The sequence below is a fragment of the Bos javanicus genome, chromosome 10, assembly GCF_032452875.1.
Source record: "Bos javanicus breed banteng chromosome 10, ARS-OSU_banteng_1.0, whole genome shotgun sequence".
NCBI lineage: Eukaryota > Metazoa > Chordata > Mammalia > Artiodactyla > Bovidae > Bos > Bos javanicus.
Window position 1 is genome coordinate 10,711,328 of NC_083877.1, and position 18,348 is coordinate 10,729,675.

The following is an 18,348-nucleotide window of genomic DNA, read 5'->3' on the forward strand; positions in this document are numbered from 1 at the left end:
AGTGGGGTGCCATTGCCTTCTCTGCTTTGCAGGATGGATTACAGCTAACTTTATAACTAAGAAGTACTGTTGAGGGTCATTAGAATCTTAAGATCTCTTTAGTAGATAGTTTTCATTGTTGGGTATGCTAGATTTCAGGCCTGGTGACTTCTCAGGGTCATGTGAGGCAAGCACACCTGAAACCATTGGTGCAAATGTGAGGAGGTTTCTCAGATATGTTGGACCAGTTCAGAGAAAAGTCTGCCATCTAAGAAGAAAGACAATGTATAACAATTCAGGCCTTACTAAGGAGAAATAATTCATAGTTTACTAAAACAAGTATACTTTGAATTCACCAGCTGACCAAGAAGGCCTTCCTCTCGCACAGGATAAAATAAACTGTTTATTGCTCTCACTCATAAGCCTCCTAATTGTTTATCAGACATTACCTATAGAGTCAATTTAGATGAAGCAGCAAAGAAAATTTAAGTTGATTTGTTTGTGAACATGATATAGTATATCTCTACCAAATATACAAAATTTATAAGGAAATTGGAACTCTCTGCTTGAAGTTCTTTTCTCAAATGTCATATACTAAGGATAGCTTCATTCTTTTCTTCAGGTTCAATTAGCGGACTTTCTAGAAGATTTGCAAGAAAAATCCTTGAGGATTGAAGCCTTTGTTAGTGAGATAGAATCCTTTTTTAATACCATTGAGGTAAGTTACCTTTTCCTTTTTACTTTATCCCAGTTTGCTTACAACATCACAAGTAAATAAAGCTAAAATGACCTGAATTGGGGTTTGTGTGTGCATTTGTGTTTTGCCATTGTTGGTTTTGTTCCATTAAAAGTAGTCCTTAAATCTTCCCTCTGTGTTATCAGTGAGATTACTTCCTGTCTAAGGATAAATGATGTGCCCTTAAAAACACATACACATATATAAATAGGGTACCAACTATGATAGGGCAAACGCTGTACATGCTTGTCCAGTTTGATCCTTACAGCAACCATATGAAATGGGAGTTACTGTTGCTCCCATTTTATAGATAAGAAACTGAGATTTAGAGTTAAGTATATTACCCAAGGTCATAGTAAGTTGATAGCCAGGATCGGAACTTACTTGCTCTACCATCCTGCCTTTCACTGGGTTGGCTCTGCAGAGATGTTCTAAAGCATTGCCTGGTGTTCCATGCTAAGGACAGATGAGTGTCTCTCATGGTACCGCTGTCTTTGATGAGTTCATGCCGACCCTGCTCTCTCTGCAATGAAGGAAGGGGATAGGAACGCTCCTTTGATATATGAACACAGCCCAGACATCCTTACTTACCTTACATCCTTACTTACTTACTTACATCCTTACTTACTTACTTACATCCTTACTTACATCCTTACATCCTTACCAATCAGTCAGGATTGACAGGCTTCTGTGGGAGGCTGGAGTGCAGTTTCCCCATCACTCCTCATTCTAGCTTGCTTGTGAAAGGTCTGCTTAACTCCTGTTGTAAATCAGTTAAGTGAAAGTGAAGTCGCTCAGTCGTGTCGGACTCTTTGCGACCCCATGGACCGTAGCCTACCAGGCTCCTAAGTCCATGGGGTTTTCTAGGCGAGAGTACTGGAGTGGGGTGCCCCTGCTGGTTATTTTTAGTGCTGTTGCTGGCCAACCTCCACTGCCACCAAAGTGTTCCTTTTAGACAGTAAATAATATGATCACCTTATCACTAGCCCTCTAGTCAGGAAAATCCTGTGGATGGAGGAGCCTGGCGGGCTAAGTCCATGGGGTCGCAAAGAGTCGGACACGACTGAGCGACTGTCACACACACTGGTCAGGACAGCTAAGCATCTGAGTTTGTCCAGACGGGCCATGTGGTTTCTCTGACTCTGGCAGAAGGTGCCCCTTCCCTGGAGAGCATCTGTGACTGTGGCACCCTGTCCAGTATCCTCGCTGTTCCCTCCTCCACACTTGATTTTAGTAGAGTGAGAAAGATGGCACCGAACCGTCTTGGCTACCTGATCTTCATTCATCGTGATGCCAGGTTTTGTCACGTGGGAATGCAGGTGGGCAAGACTTCCCTACAGATATTTTTGTGTGTGTTTCATTAAGTAAATCCTTCTCGATAGCCTTCTTACAGTGAATTCTGTTGCAGAGACAACTATGGCAAAGGAGGTTGATAGGCTGAAAATTCAGATTGTGTGCATCGTCTGTGATTCTCTTACCAGAATGCCCAAGATTAATTCTTTAAAAGGCTAGTATTTCTCGTAAAAAATACATGTACTTCTTTTTTCACTCAGAATTGGTTTTTTGTTTTTATTTTTTTTAGGAAAACTGTAGTAAAAATGAGAAACGGCTAGAAGAACAGAATGAGGAAATGATGAAGAAGGTTTTAGCACAATATGATGAGAAAGCCCAGAGCTTTGAGGAAGTAAAGAGAAAGAAGATGGAGTTCCTGCATGACCAGATGGTCCATTTTCTGCAGAGCATGGACACTGCCAAGGACACCCTGGAGACCATCGTGAGAGAAGCCGAGGAGCTTGACGAGACCGTTTTCTTGACTGTAAGCACCATTTCAAACAGATCCAGACACCTTGAACCCAGTCTGACCCAAGTCTATTTTTTAAAATTCAACTTTTGCTATTTCCTGAGATCATATATATCTCTCTGGGGAGTTTCTATAATTCTCATTTAAAAATTATTAGGGCATGCCAGATGCTCATGGAAGAGGCCCATCCAGTCCTTAAAGCCATAACACCCAGATCCAGCGAAAGGGTGCATGGAAGCCAGCCCACAGCATCATCTGTCCGTTCTGTCACAATGGATTGGTCGCCTTCTAAGAGGGAGGGAAAGCAGCCTGAAAACTTTATTTGTGCTATGCTGCCTGTGGGTACAGGCCTGATCTTGCAGTGCCCGTCCCCACTTCATGCCCTAATCTGAAATGACCTCTCAACCATGCCCTCTGAGCCTCACCAAGTGGAGAGTAACATTTTGGTACACTCAGCATGCAAAAGGATGAGATAGTATGACACCTCTTTTAGGTATCATGTTAATCTTTTTACAAGGGTCTTCCTGGGGACCAGATTCCTTAATTCAGACAAGTACCTTCTGCACAGGGAATCCCTTGGGTGCTCCTCCAATTTCGCCCAGAGGCAGCTCTTTGCTCTCCCAATTCCCTAAACCTGCAGTAGAATGCTGGTTCTCCTCAGAGCCAGGATTAACCAGGAGTGATGGCAATGTTTTCCTCCAGGGCAATTCCAGACCCAGTTGTCAACTCTGAGGAAAGCACCTTTCTATGATGAGCTGTCAAAGCTCCTCTGTCCTCCCAGCCCTTTAGTGAAGACTGGAGATGGAGCAAGGCAAAACCGGGCAGAAAATTTGGGTGGGATGGACGTGGCATCCTCAGAGGAGGGTGAAAATCATTCAGTTGCATTATGCTTAATTAAGGCAAAGCTTTAGTATTTTAAAATTAAGTACCTCATGTGCAGTATAACATTAATAAAGTGCTTTGTGTTCCCTAAGAACCTCACCTGGGTTTGATAAGAATATTTTCTTCTCTCTAGAAGAACAAGTTGTGAAAAAGAAAGCATGTTTTTCCTACTTATAAAAGTGATATATATCCAGTTTAGAAAATTTGGAAAATATAGAAAAGAACAGAGAAGGTATCATCTAGAGATAACTACTGATTACATTTTGTTCTCTCTCTCTCACACACTGAACACATTTAAGTCATTTTTCTTGCTTCAGAGAATTCAGTTCTGGAAACTAATCCATTTGTTAAAGAATAGAGAGCAGCAGAGCAGAGGCAACTGTTGCCACTTTGCTGATGGTAGAGAGTAGACCTAAAGCCCCCTCCATCCGAGACCCCGCTCCCCACCCCTTCTGAGCACTAGTTCCTTTGCTGCGTGGAATGAAGCCCCCCAGAGGAAACAACCTCAAAGGTAGCTGAGGAGTGTAATGATTATTAGAACGTACACAGTCTTAGCGCTCTAGGTCGGTTTTTCTTTATGGTTGTTAACTAGTTTCTCTCTCTCTCCCTGCTCCCCTTCCCCTCTCTCAATCTCTCTCTCTGTCTCTCTCATTCCTCCGTAAGTCGTTTGAGGAAATCAATGAAAGGTATAGAAAGCGTGGCTCAATGTAGTGGTGGCCGAGAACAGCATGACTGTGTGCTTTATTTTTAATATTTTGATGCTTTATAGAAAATGAGCTGCCAGTTAAAAAAGACATACATTTAGTGAGCTCCTGGGTTTGCACTTTTAGCTACAGCGCTTTTAAAAGCTAAATGAAAGCTTTTGAAAGAAAACTGCATGTGCTTTAGTTAAATAACAATTATCATAATGTAGATTTTTAACTGCTTCCTTGAGATGTAGTCTGTATTTCCAACCTAATCTAGACTAGGCTATCTTTTCAGTCACTGCGTACAGAACATTTTGTATATGCTTCGACTTAATTGGTTATATATGAGTATTTGAAAGGATCATTCATATCTGCCTTGAGCAATTTGATGACTTATGTAATCTTTAATGGAACGTTCTCTCATTTTCTCTTCAAAAGACAGGCATGCGTTTATCTTCTCTTTCTGTTCCGCTCACCTAAATGAATCTTCTCTTGATTTTTGTTTCATGTTTGTTGTTGTATTTAACACTCAATCTAAGAGAAGTTCTTCATTCATTTAAAAGGCAAAACACTCAACAAGAAATCAGGAAGTGTTGTTTATAAAAACACATAACAATAAATCTTTGTTTATCTTCTGAGCATCTGATAATGAGATGCTCATACTGATCTGACTCATTTTCCTTTCTGCCCCATAAACAGGCTTGAGGTCTTTCCTACAGGCTGAGCCTAATGTTTTTTTTTGTTTTTTTAAATCAATTTTACCCTTTTAATGTAAATTTCTAAAATTGTGAATATCATCTTCAGTTTGCTTCATTCAGTCTCAAATTGTAAAATAGCATAAAGTGAAAAATCAGGAATTTGTGATATGTTAAAATATAGAAAAATGGTTTTCAGTTAGAAACCTGATTTTTTAGATGAGAACCACACAGATGAATCCTATTTACCTGTTAAGGAAATCTATTCAACAGAATATTGCCAATATGTAAACATTTCTTCCATAATTTAATCACAATTAGTAGGAATAAAAAGATATGGGCAAGGAAATAGACAATGGAAAAATTGATAACAAGTGTTTAATGAAACTAAAACTTCCCCCTTAACATTTATGTTTCTTATCTACATTAGACTATATTTACAACTTCTGGGGAAAAAAGAATATTGCCATAATGCTTCAAGAAAACAATTTGTATATTAATATTGGCAATAATCAATAAGGGTTTTATTACAGTGGCTCTGTTAGAAATACTCAGGGAGCTTTAAAAAATGCTGATGACTGAGTCTTCCCTCCTGAGATTCTGGCTTAACTGCTGTGGGGTGTGGCCAGGGCACTTTTAAAGCTTGCTAGGTGATTTCAGTGCATAGGCAGGATTGAGAACCTCTGGTTTGTAACAGCCTGTCCTCTGGCCCAGTGGCGCCACAGACTGGCTGTGCCTGAATTGCCTGTGTGGTACTTCCTGGAGCTCCAGCCCAGATCCATTACAGGAGTATCCAGCAGTGGGCCAGTTCTGGACCAGAACTGAGACCAGTTCTGACACACGAGCCAGAAGCACACTGCGCAGGTCTGAAAACTGATACCCAGGGCTTGCTCCAGGTTTTCTTTTTTTAAAATTACACACTTCTTCTAAGTATTATTGATGTTTATTTTTACCCACCAAAGTATATGGATTGAGAATGCCATTCTGTATGCATTGGACAGCATACAGGCATTTTTGCTTATTTATTATACTTCATCTGCTTGTGGAAGATACTAATCAGCAAGAAAATTTAGTGAATGAAAATTTGCAAATGCATTTGCCTTCAAAAATGCTATAGTTTCACATTTTTTACTTTTCTAAACATTAGAATATTAACTTGCTAATATGCATTGACATGCGTTTAATTCTAAATACCATTTCTTTGGTTTTGTGCTTGAACTTGTTCATCTGTGTGTCTTTTTAATTAATTTTGATCTCATTGTCCAATTGGCAATGAGTTAATCTTTGCTAAAGCTGCATGTTGCCAAAAGGAAAGTATACCTGGGATAACCATTATTTTTCTGTAAAGAAAAAAGATAACAAAATTCGAGATTTGATGAAGAAATATGAGCAATTAAAGAAAATCTTGTTAAATGTGCACACATGTGATGAAGATTGATTTTTTTCACTGAAATGAAACCTTTCAGGTTCTCATGATAACTTGTACCTTAAAGTCTCAATGTTATTGGTGTTCCTGTCTATGAGAAATGCTAATTTTCTAGTTTCTTCCCCTTGCTGCTTTTTCTCCCTCTCATCGTATTATATATCTAAAGGCAATGCTTGCATATTAAATGATTTTTCACAACACCAAAAATGCTTAAATTAAAGAATGCTGTCAAGCATATTTAGACTCAAAATTTGCATATTCTGAAAAACACATTTGCTTAGAAAATGCTGTTCTGTTAAGAGGATGCATGTTTTTTCTCTGTTTTGCTCTTTTGTGTTATAATAATGGAGGAGAGTCTCAACCATTTGTAGGACCTGCTCATAAAAAGACATCGGCTTGCCCTTAAACACACTGATAAATTTGAACAGATCAGTGCATAAGGGAAAATTCAAACATTCTACATGCTTTATCTATAGCTACAGCTTCTGTGCTGCGAAGAGCCCTCCATGTAGTCAGTGACACGTCCTGAGAGGGCTTAGTATATGCACGCGTAACCCCTCTTTGTTCATTTTGAGTCTATCACTTCCACCCTCTGCATCCCTAAAGCCTTAATTAAGGTTCACGTTGCCTTCCCTCATCTAGAGCATCCTGGGGCCTCCCAACTGGCTTCACCACCTCTCCAGGTGCTGGAGATCTTCCCTCAGACTCATGCCAAGGTGGTCTTCTAAAATTCCCTTGTGTAAAACCTTCTGTGACTCTCCCTGCCTTAAAGGGCAAAATGGAAACTCTTGGTGGTCGTGAAAGACTTCCCAGTCAAGTCACAAATCACCTTTCTAGTTCATCTCTAATTGTCTCCATTTCCCAGTTCTCAAGGTCCATGGTCCCCTGTGGCCCTTGAGTGTGTCTTACTTTTTTATAGCCCCATGCCTTCATTTATGCTGTTCTCTCAGCAACACTCATACTCGCTTTGTTGCCTAGGAAACTCCTAAAGATCCTTTAAGACTCAGCAAAAGTTACCTCCTCTTTGAAGCTCCTAATGGAGCATCTCCCTCAAATCAGAAGATAGTGAATTTTATTATCCCTAACACTTGTAAGCATAGTGAACACTCTTTAAATATTTCAGTTATATTTTATCATTTTTTCCACTCATACTGATAAATTTTCCAGACCTAAGATCCTGATATTCTTACCCGAAGGAAACCTTGTCCTCTTACTGATTCACATATATTTATGGAAAGCCTACTATGTGCCAAGAAACATGATACTGTAGTGAAACCAACAAGTCCTTCTTTGGCATGTAGATTATACTCAGGTGAAGTAGACAGACAAAAACAAATAGGTTGTAATGAGTTTGAGGAAACAGCACAACAAAGTAAGAAGCAGAGGACTGGCCTCTCTGAGGGGCTGACATTCTAATAGAGATCTAAATCAAGTGAGGTGGGAGCCACACAGGTGGCTAGGAGAAGAAAGTTCCAGTAGCAAGTGAAAAGGCTTAGAGGTGGGTGTGTGCTGCCCAAACCCCAAAGTCCATGGAGTTCCTAATGGTTGACTTAATTTCTGGAAGGTATTTTCCGTCCTCTTGAGTAAGGTACACAGAGGAGAGCTCCTCACCAAAGTTTAGGCCCTCATGCTAAAGATAAATGCTTCTGCAGTCCTTCCTTCCCCTGTTTCCCTCTTCAGAATCAACGCTTTTTTTTAAGTCCATATTTCACCTGGATGCCAATGCTGAGTGCATCCCTCCTAATAGGGTCCTGAATATAAACAAAAGTTAACAATTTATATACTGTGGCTTATTTAGTCTTTTGAGAATAGATAGACTTTATCCTTCTTTGTTGCTGACCCATAGCAGTGCCTGGCACTTAGCAGATGTGTGTATTTTCTTGAAAGACTAAATGGCTAGATGTATAATATTGAGAGTTGAAAACAGCAAAGACATCACAAAGTATGTGACTTTCCAGATGGGCTCTGAACCTTTTTTATCTTTAGGGAATAAAAACAATCATTCAAGTGTAATCATTTTTAGAACTAACTTTATAGAGGCAAAATTAAGACTGTATAATTCAATGGAATCTGTTCAATTTAAGGATTTAGGAATGAAGTTTCTAATATTACCAGTTGCACTAAAGAATCCTATGAATAGATTTTAGACATATCTTTCCAGATTTTGAAACATTTAAAAGCCTTTTTGGCTACAATGCCTCACAAAAACCACCACCACCAAATACCAACAATAGCTTCATTTTGAATAATTGTTCTTAGCTTTCATTATGTATATGTTAATAATTTATTGACTTATACAGAATTATTTTCCCAACAGGTTGCTTTCTGCAATGGAGAACACTGCTTCTTTAGAGAAAATGCCTGCTGCGTTTTCACTCTTTGAGCATTATGATGACAGCTCAGCAAGAAGTGACCAGATGTTAAAACAAGTGGCTGGTAGGAACTTCGATATATTAATTACCTCAGTGAAATTTGGCAGTTATTTCTTGTTTGTTTTGTAAAGTTTTTGAAGCTAAGGAATTATAACTGGAAAAGGAAAAATCTTTCTTGTAAGAATTTAAAGCTAGATTCTGAAATAAACTGTGAGACTAGCATACCATTTCAGTTATAAACGGCATTTCCATTTGAAGCTTTGTGACTGTGCTGGAATACTGAGGAGGTGGAAGGACGGAGCAGTGGAATCGAAGGGTCTTCTCTCTTTTTTTCTCAAAAGAAGATTTCTCTCTTAGAGATTATTTGCTTCACATCAGCAGCCAGGTATAGAAGGAAAGAGAAATCAAATAATTTCATATATGTTGTACAGGTTTTTCTTTCGGAGTGGCTTTCTCCTCTTCAGTTGAGTTATTTTTCCTTTTTTCCAAACTAAACAGATTAACGTAGAGAACTAACAGCTCAGCATCATGCTCTGTAGCCAGGAGCCTCCTCCTGCTCAGCTGTCAAAAGCATCCTGCCGACTCTTCAAAATATTTTTTAATGTGCTATTTTAACAAACAAGACAATGAAATTTATTTAGATTTTTTTCAAAGCTGCTGTGTTTCATTGAAGTAACCAAGTTTCACTAACTGTAAAATGTACTTAGACGCCCTCTTTAAAAGATGCTATAATCTTGCAAAGCAAACCATAAAGACAATTTCTGTTTTCAAATTGAGGATTAACTTTTATTCCTGTTGGGAGAGTTTTAATTTAGTAACTAGTAAAAATCTACTGTGTCTTCAAAAAAACTGAAAAACAAAAAAGCACCCCCCCCAGCCCCCAACACTATATAAAATGAAAAATTCAGTTATTTGTCCTAATGGATTTTCTTTAGGTATGTCTCAGAACAAAGGGGTATTTTCTTATCATGTCTTTAAGAAGCATTTGAATGGAGCCAAGATTGCAAACCAAGAAATTCTGGTCAACAGAGTAGCTCTTTTATTTTTAAGGGATTCTTTTTTTTTTTTAATTTATTTATTTTAATTGGAGGCTAATTACTTTACAGTATTGTAGTGGTTTTTGCCGTACAGTGACATGAATCAGCCATGGATGTACATGTGTTCTGCATCCCGAACCCCCTTCCCACCTCCCTCCCCATCCCATCCCCGAGGGTCATCCCAGTGCACCGGCCCTGAGCACCCTGTCTCAAGGACATTCTTTTGAATCTGATGGGCAGTGAGGGGGCATTTGTATATTGCAGAGGTCACAAAGTGTCACTGGTACATTCACAAACAGTACGTGTGGCCGTCCCAGTAGTTCCAAGCTGCTGGGGGGCACTGGTCTCTGAGATACGAACGCCGCACATTGCGCCTCTGCTTCAGAGAGTATAGTGAGAAACAGAGCGGCCCTGATGGTTCTTCCCTGCTTACGTGATGCTGGGCAGGGTGGACACTGTTTCTGGTTGGACTGTCCCTCTAATCTCACAACTCTAGGAGACAGGTTTTATTGTTATTCCCATCTGACAGGTAAGGAGATAGACGGAACAGAGAATTGTTTCGCTTATTGCTCTAGATACACAGCTGTTGAGGATGTGTGTAGTGGGGGTGTTTGGCTTTCAGAGTCTCTGCACTTGATCCACTGGTCTGCACCAAAGAGGCTGAGTGTATTGCTGTGAAAGGGGGGATAACCATAGATTTGTGACACCCCAAGGCTTCTTGACTCTGCTAAGAACTTTAAAAAAAATCATGTAAAATGAAATTGTCCATTTTAACCCTGCTGAAGCCACCATCGTACAACCATTACCACTAATCCAGCTCCAGAATTCTTTTCATTTTGCAAAACTGAAACTGTGTATCTGTTAAATAACAGTTCCTCATTCCTGCCACCCACACCCCCAGCCTCTGGCAACCACCATCTACTTCCTATCTCTATGGATTTAACTACTCTAAGTACCTCATCTAAATGGAATTCTGCAGGACCTGTCTCTTTTGTGACTGGCTTATTTCACTGAGCATCATGTCCTCTGATGTTAACCCCTGTTGTACCACGTGTCAAAATGTCCTACCTTATTAAAGCTGGATAAATCCCATTGTATGTCGACACTGCATTTTGCTTATCCATTCACTTGTTGATACCCTTCTGAGTTCCTTTCACCTTTTGGCTACTGCAGATAATGCTGTTCTCCTGGGGACTTTCTTGAAAGCTCAGTTGCGTGGGACTCTGTATCCACTACAAGTACTGAAATGCAGGCTGATCTAATGCTTAGCTCATTGAGCATGACAGCTCTTTATGGGCATGCTCTGTCAGGCAGAGGGAATCCATGGGGGTGATGCCTTTGCCCAGTTCCTTAGCCTATGACTGGAAGCCTTAAAATCATTTTGCATTTTTGGCATCACTCTTACTCAAGTTTCTTACTCTAGAAGTGTAAATAGTGTTGATAATGTATAAAGTCTGAGCCTCTGATGTTCTTGTGCTGCATAGGAATTGTAAATTGAGCCACTGTTCGTAGTATTACATACATGGAATATTCATACTCCCTTTTAAATTTTAGAATAGTTTAAACAATAAAAGTGGTTCTTGTTTTGAAATAATATGTTTTAGTTTCATTGTTTTTAAAGGAGTAGGTTAGGTACAAAATTATTTCTAGCCTACATGCATTGCCTAATTCCCTACAACTGCCTATTCCTTAAAATTTTTTGATTGAGAGGGGGGCTCAATTATCAATTTAAAGTTTCCTAAGCTACCTGATATAGAGATTTCTGAAAAGATGTTACCATTTTAAAAAGCAGGTAAAGCTCAATGTATAATTCATAGAGGAAAAGGGAGCATTTTCATTGTTTGTTCTTTAAAAAGTTCTCTAGCACTACTTCAAAGATGATAGACAATAGTCAATCTGCTTGGCTCTTCCATAAACCAGGGCAACATGAAAATTTACTGAACTACATTTATCTGGTGGACCCCTTTAGAATGTGACACTGATTTTCTGCTGGGAAGACAAACAGAAAAGTCAAGGATAGTGTAAGAGCCTCTGAAGCACTATCAGCCCTTGGGGAGGGGCTCTGACAGGTGGGCTTCCTGCCTTCTCATGCAGCCTCCCGGCATGTCTTACGTCTGTGGTCCCTCTGTGTTTACCAGATGAAGGGTGTCTACTTCAGCTCCATCATCAGAGGCTTCCTGCCCTCTCCCCTCCATTTTCTGTGCTCCTGCAAAGGCCGTGTTTCTTTCTGAATGTTAACACTGGTTATGTGTCAAGTACTTTGCTAAGCACTTGATATGCATTATCTTGCTTTTTACAACAATCCTGGGAGGAAATAGTATTATTGTTGTTTTCCTGTTTTAAAGATGGAGGAACTGAAGCTGAAGTAACAAAGTTTACAAGTAGGGGATCTGGCGTTTAACCTTAGGCCAGCCTCTGCCCTCCGAAGCTCATGAACTTGCCCATTCTCTTATCTTCCTTCTCATTTTTCATAACTATGTATTTCCTCAGCTCTTTATCTCTGTATTGAATCTCTTCAGTGTGTCTCTTTTTGTTCCATTCTCTAAATTTAGAACCATTTATTTCTTTTAATTTCCACTTTCCTATTGAACTAACCTTTGTTTTCTTTCCCTTCATTGTTGACTTTTAATAAAGTAATCACATAAAATTTAGCCTATATTATTTAGCAAGCTCATCTCTCAGGATTGTTGACTGGAAAATAATAACCACAAAAATAAATTTTAAAACAGTTCATCTGTTCCACTATGGGAATAACCTTTTCCTCTAATTTGTAAACTATACTCAATGCTTTTGTATGTTAAAAATTTTGGAGAAGAATTTCATAGGAGCTTAATTTATGGCATTGTATATACATAAATGTTCAATATGCATAATTATAAACTTTTTAAATCTCTAGTAAAATACTCAAGAATGTTGTTGCCTTTAAAATGCAGAACAATGGATTTATACTAGATATCTAAACCTGATATTCAAATCAGTTAATAGGGTGCTTTTCCCTCATGTAATTTTTACATTTTTTAAGAATTAAAAAAAATTGTAGGTATAGTCATGTTGGATATGGGAAAATGGGATAGTAGTTTCAGAAAGTGTATTTTGATGTTTTATTCATGCAAATCTTTTGCAGCCTTGATGATAAAGCAACTATAGCTAAAAAGGGTTTCATCAATCTCTATTTGAATATAGATTCTGTATTGACATAGAAGGATATGATATTGGTTACTAGCAATGCAAACTCAAGGTTTTGTTTTGAAGGAAAACCAAATCATTTGGTACATCCTCTAACTAGTATAAGTTTATTACTCTCAAAGTATAGGACTGCAGAAGAATATTATCAAGTGATCCCATTGGGAGATCCATTTTTTTTTTCCTATGTGTATCATAGTGTATATGTATGCGTGCAGAGAAGACATTTTGGAGAGAGTTACACACAACTATAATAACAGTGGTTGCTTCTAAGGGAAATCCTTGGGGTTGGGGGGCTGTTGAGAACAAGATAGGCCTCGCATTTTTCCTCCATGTACTTCTATATTGTTTGTATTATTATCAATAAGCACAGGTGACTTTTGCAAAAAGAAAAGAAATCAATAAAACAGCATTAGTTATAATAAATCTTGCTTATATTCCAGTTCCACAGCCTCCTAGATTAGAACCTCAGGAACCCAATTCTGCCACTAGTACAACAATTGCAGTTTACTGGAGCATGAACAAAGAAGATGTCATCGACTCATTCCAGGTTTACTGCATGGAGGAGCCACAAGATGACCAAGAAGTAAACGGTAGGATTGCTAACACATATTCAGATGCATATGTACATTTCTACATCTTAATTGTAGTATTTAAACATATACCTATTATGACTCTTTCCACAAAGCATTTGTAGCCACTTATAAAAGCAACAATGAACCAGCAATTATATAATGAAATGACATATAAGCAAAATTTGGAAATCAGGACCAAAGAAAACTAGAATGAATAAATATTATCCTAATGATGAATACTTTACCATGAATAAAGGTCATGAGTGAATACTTTTCAACATGAATATTTTAACTGAAATTCAAATTTGGCTTTGAGTTCTCAAGTTAACAAGAGCAATTGAGTGATTCTCATTTTCAGGCATGAGGTAACATACCAAAGTGTTGAAAACAAAGTTTCGATCAGAACTGAAGTCTAAAACACAAGCATAAAGTGTCCCACTTTGTAGAGGAGAAATGAGCTGTATATAGGACACTGTCCTCCACAGTAATTTTAGTGCAAACGCAGCGTTGACGTTTTCATGGCTGGCGTTTTCATGGTTGGCGTTGTCTCAGATCCCCCTTTGATAAAAGCTGCAAACAAACTATGAAGGTAAATTCAGAGTTCACACTTCTCAAGGCATGAGAAGACTGTATGGTGTAGTCTTCTGGTGTCCCAAATTAACGTGAAGATAGAGGTAAAAGTGCTTGGGAGGGTGAATGGATCGCATGTCTTACAGTTGAGCCTTTCGTAAACATCTCTCTGTTCAGTAAGACCTCTAGTAAGTCCTGGCAGTCAGGCGGTTTGATGGATCAGAGTTGGGAGTGCTGACATTCTGTGTTGCCTGTTGAAGGTAGACCCATATTTTTGGAAATTAGATGAGCATGTGACAAGATTGACATGGAATAGGAACCAATTTGTAATAAGAAATGAATTATAACTTATTTCTCTGTTAATCAGTATTTAAGTCTTTTGGGATGTCATGTGATACTTAAATTAGAAAAAGTAAGAAAGCAACCACAGGCATATTGTAAACTTGGCTAAATTTGTCTGTAAGAACTCATATCTTATTGGGAACCTGTTACCATACACCTGTCACAGCACAACAAGAAAACTGCTCTTATTCGCATTTGCAATTGAGAAAACGGATGTGAGATTAAATAATTTGCCCAAGACCACAAAAATTACTTGGGACCAGGACAGGTTTTAAATAAAGATCTTTCAGACTTCAAAGCTTATGTTTTTATTTGCTTGACTCTGTGTTTGTTTTGTTATACCACACTTCACCTCCCTGTATATCCAGTTATATCAAAGAACCTCATGGCTCTCCAAGACTCCTCTTAACGACTGTTTATTTCCTGGAGCACTTTATAAAAGCGCTCCACCTGCCTACCTTCCCCTGCCATGCCCCAAACACATACCTGTCTTGTGTCTCATTCCTTTGATGCCTTGAACTCTGCTGATGCCAGTTCAATAATCTGATGGTCTAGACTGTGGTACTGTGCTGTGTGGAATAGGTCCCCAGTAACATATATTATGTGCTTTGTTAAAAGGAGTACCAGGCTAAACGACTTAGTCTAAAAGGAGAATTCTCTTGAGAACTGCAGTCCCGGGTTCTAGGCTATGGGGAAATGTTTTTCAGTGTGTATGTCTTTATGATGTTATTTAAGCCAAAATTTCATCCAGAAAGTATATCTCACTGGTAAAAGAGATGCAGTTGAAGAAACCTGCTGAGTTGAAGATTTCCTAAATTTACTTTAAAAGGGAATAATCTGGGTTTCTTAACTGCAGGGGTTTTGAAGATATGACATCCTAGAGTAATATCAGAGGATACTTGGAATTACCAGGGGCTAATTTAGAAAAGAAATTGTTCTTTTAAAAGGAAAGAAATTTCAGTAAGAATAATCAGATTGGCCCAAGGAGCAGGTGTTCAGAGTGTTACTGAGTAATATTTACTACTAAAATACTTAAAGTAAAATAAGTAATTTTAGGAAATGTCTTGATTGAACAAAGTTATTTCTTAGAACAGTTTATGTTCTATCAACGATGTTTAAGTATTTCTATCAATTATGGAAATCTCTAGTTGAAAGAATTCTGGAATTCATGATAAGGAATCAAGATTTGAAACTTTGAAAATCATACTGAATAGTTTGCTAATGTATAAAGATGCTTTTTAACATTGTACATTTAGGAAACATGGGATTGTCCTTATTTTATTACATACTCTTTTAAAATATTGCCATTGCTTAAGACTTTTCTTGAGAGTGTATTACTGAGATTAACATAAATTCCATGCAATTTTAGTATTTGCTATTAAAACAAGTTACTTTAATTGTGGTATATGAATCTGACTAATGTGCTATTACAAGTAATACTATGTCATTCTACTTATCTTTTGGAATGTTATTGCTTGAATGTTCTTAAATGTTATCTACCACATAGTGATATCTGTAAGTTTATCAGTTTGTATTTCCCACTGAAAAATGTGTAGTTGAATTTTTCCAGAAGCTATAGCTTTCAATTAACTTAGGAAGATACCTCAGAGTTTATGAATGTGTTTTATGCTAGATTTGGTAGAAGAATACAGAGTGACCGTGAAAGAAAGCTACTGTGTTTTTGAAGATTTAGAACCTGACCGATGCTATCAAGTGTGGGTAATGGCTGTGAATTTCACAGGATGTAGCCTGCCAAGCGAAAGGGCAATCTTCAGAACAGGTAAGGAGATGGTAGGGGCTTCCCAGGTGGCTCAGTGGTAAAGAATCTGCCTGCCAATGCAGGAGACATGGGTTCGAACCTTGGGTTGGGAAGATCCCCTGGAGAAGGAAGTGGCAATCCACTCCCGTATTCTTGCCTGGAGACTTCCATGGACAAAGGAGACTGGCGGACTGTAGTCCAAGGGGTCACAAAGAGGCGGACATGACTCACCAACTAAACAACAGTAAGCAATGACAACAAAAAGGAGATGTTAAGGGGGTGTTAAGAGGCAGTACTCAGTTCTTTACAGACTATTAAGATCAACCAATAAGTGTTTGTTAAGCACCTGTTGCATGCTGGGTATTGGGCGGTGCTGCATTTGCAACAGTGAATAAGACTGGGCTCCTCTTCTCAAGAAGCTCATACTCAAGTGGGGGAGATACAAAACAAAAAATCGTAGAAAATGTGTGGTAAGGGCCGTGATCCAGAACACTCTAGAAGGATATCCAAGACTGGCTGGGGCAGGGACAGGATCAGGAATGGCTTCCTAGAACTTATGCCTGAATGGAATCATTAAAAGACCAGTAGGAAGTAATATGTTAAAGGAGTGTATTCCATCTGAAGAAGACATATGAGCACAGGGGTCAAGGTAAGAAAGAGTAGGGAGTGTGCAGGTTGCAAAAAGAATTTTGGTATTATTTCTTTGACTTAAAAACAAGGGGAAGAGGACATGAGCTAAGAAAGGCTAGTACATAGAGTTCACCTTGCTAAGGTAAGAAGCTCAGGCTTTCTCATATGGGTGCTAGGAGCCCCCAAAAGACTTTCAGTAATGGTATTCAGCTGGAAATGCATTCTCCTGACGGAATCTTTTCACAGGTGCTTAAGCACGTGTGTCATAAGCCAAGTTTGCATTGTATTTAAGATAATTGTCACTGCCTTAGGGAGAGAAATGACTTACTCCCTCTGTTTTATCCTTTCTTCTTGCCTTTTAAAACAACTTATTGAGTACCTATTGACGGCAAGATCATGGCAGCTAACTTGTGTGTAAAGGAAGGGGCAAAAATCTTCATATTCATTTGCTTGTATATGTATGAAGAAACCACGGTAGGATTTATGGAAGAATTTATAGAAAGCTACTATTAGAAGCTGTTTGGGGGTGGGTGAAAACTGGGCGGTTTGAAAGCAAAGATGAGAGGGAGACCTTTCACTGTGTATATTTTTATACCTTTTGGGTTTTCAACTCAGGACATATTAAAAAAAAAAAATTAAAACCATCCCCAAGCCCAGCGACCAGGGAAGCAGAACTGCCACAGACAGCTCCACAACTGCCCTGTTCTGTCCCCGCAGCCCCCTCCACGCCTGTGATCCGGGCTGAGGACTGTACTGTGTGTTGGAACACAGCCACCATCCGATGGCGGCCCGCCAGCCCGGAGGCCACCGAGACCTACACTTTGGAGTACTGCAGACAGCACGCTCCCGAGGGCGAGGGCCTCAGGTAAGGACCGCTCGGCGTGGGAAGAGCCTGGGGTGTCAGAAACCCAGTGCAGGGCTCTCGACGAGCCTCTAAGGTTATGCTCACAGAGGGAGAAACGCTTCCTAAAACCCTGCTGTGCTAGTGAAGCTGTTGACTTGATTTGCAAGTCTATCACTATTCATCAATGAACTCTAAGTTTGTAATAAAGCACGTGCTACAGTGCAGAATGGTGGCTCCCTTGTAAGAAAAATGTATGTGAATTTTAATAAGATAGAACATTCTTTGAGGTATATTTAACTTGAATCATTAGACAGGATATTGCATATGTTCTGTGCTTTTTTACTAGTCATACAGAATAGGTACCACCTAACTCAGGAAACTAATAGTGAGCACGTATATAATGTAAATTTGAATGTCTCCATAATATATTGGTAATAAAAAGGAGCTAATTACATTTATATTATCACAGACATACTTGCCTCTTTTAGAGCATGAAAAATCTAGAGATTTTCCAGGAAAAAAGAAATGTAAAGCTCTCTCAATAAAAACTATGAAGCTAAAATTTATTAATAAAAGGCTGTATATCCAGTGGGTCTTTGTTAAATGTTAATTTATTTACTGAGGTGGTGTTTTGTTAACCTCCAATCTATGGCAATAGGGAATGATGTTCCATGATGAATATTTATATTATTATTATTAATATCCATATTTTGCTAGAGACATTTAAAAATCAGTAATTTAATGAAGTAAATTATTTTGGTAGGATATGGAACTTGGAAATAATGGTATGAAATCAGACAGCTTTTTAATAAAGTCTATTATTTAAGCTCT

At 38.7% G+C, this 18,348-nt stretch overlaps 1 protein-coding gene across 2 annotated transcripts in view; it reads left to right on the top strand.

Annotated features, from left to right (window-relative positions):
• The window catches only part of CMYA5 (cardiomyopathy associated 5), a 98,177-nt gene that overhangs the window by 56,988 nt on the left and 22,841 nt on the right, over positions 1-18,348 (top strand). For both annotated transcript variants that reach the window (XM_061430050.1, XM_061430049.1), the window contains exons 3-9: positions 602-697; positions 2,298-2,531; positions 4,062-4,084; positions 8,523-8,641; positions 13,241-13,390; positions 15,918-16,064; positions 17,391-17,538. In XM_061430050.1, the coding sequence (XP_061286034.1) occupies positions 602-697; positions 2,298-2,531; positions 4,062-4,084; positions 8,523-8,641; positions 13,241-13,390; positions 15,918-16,064; positions 17,391-17,538 (917 nt within the window). The remainder of the gene's footprint in view (positions 1-601; positions 698-2,297; positions 2,532-4,061; positions 4,085-8,522; positions 8,642-13,240; positions 13,391-15,917; positions 16,065-17,390; positions 17,539-18,348) is intronic.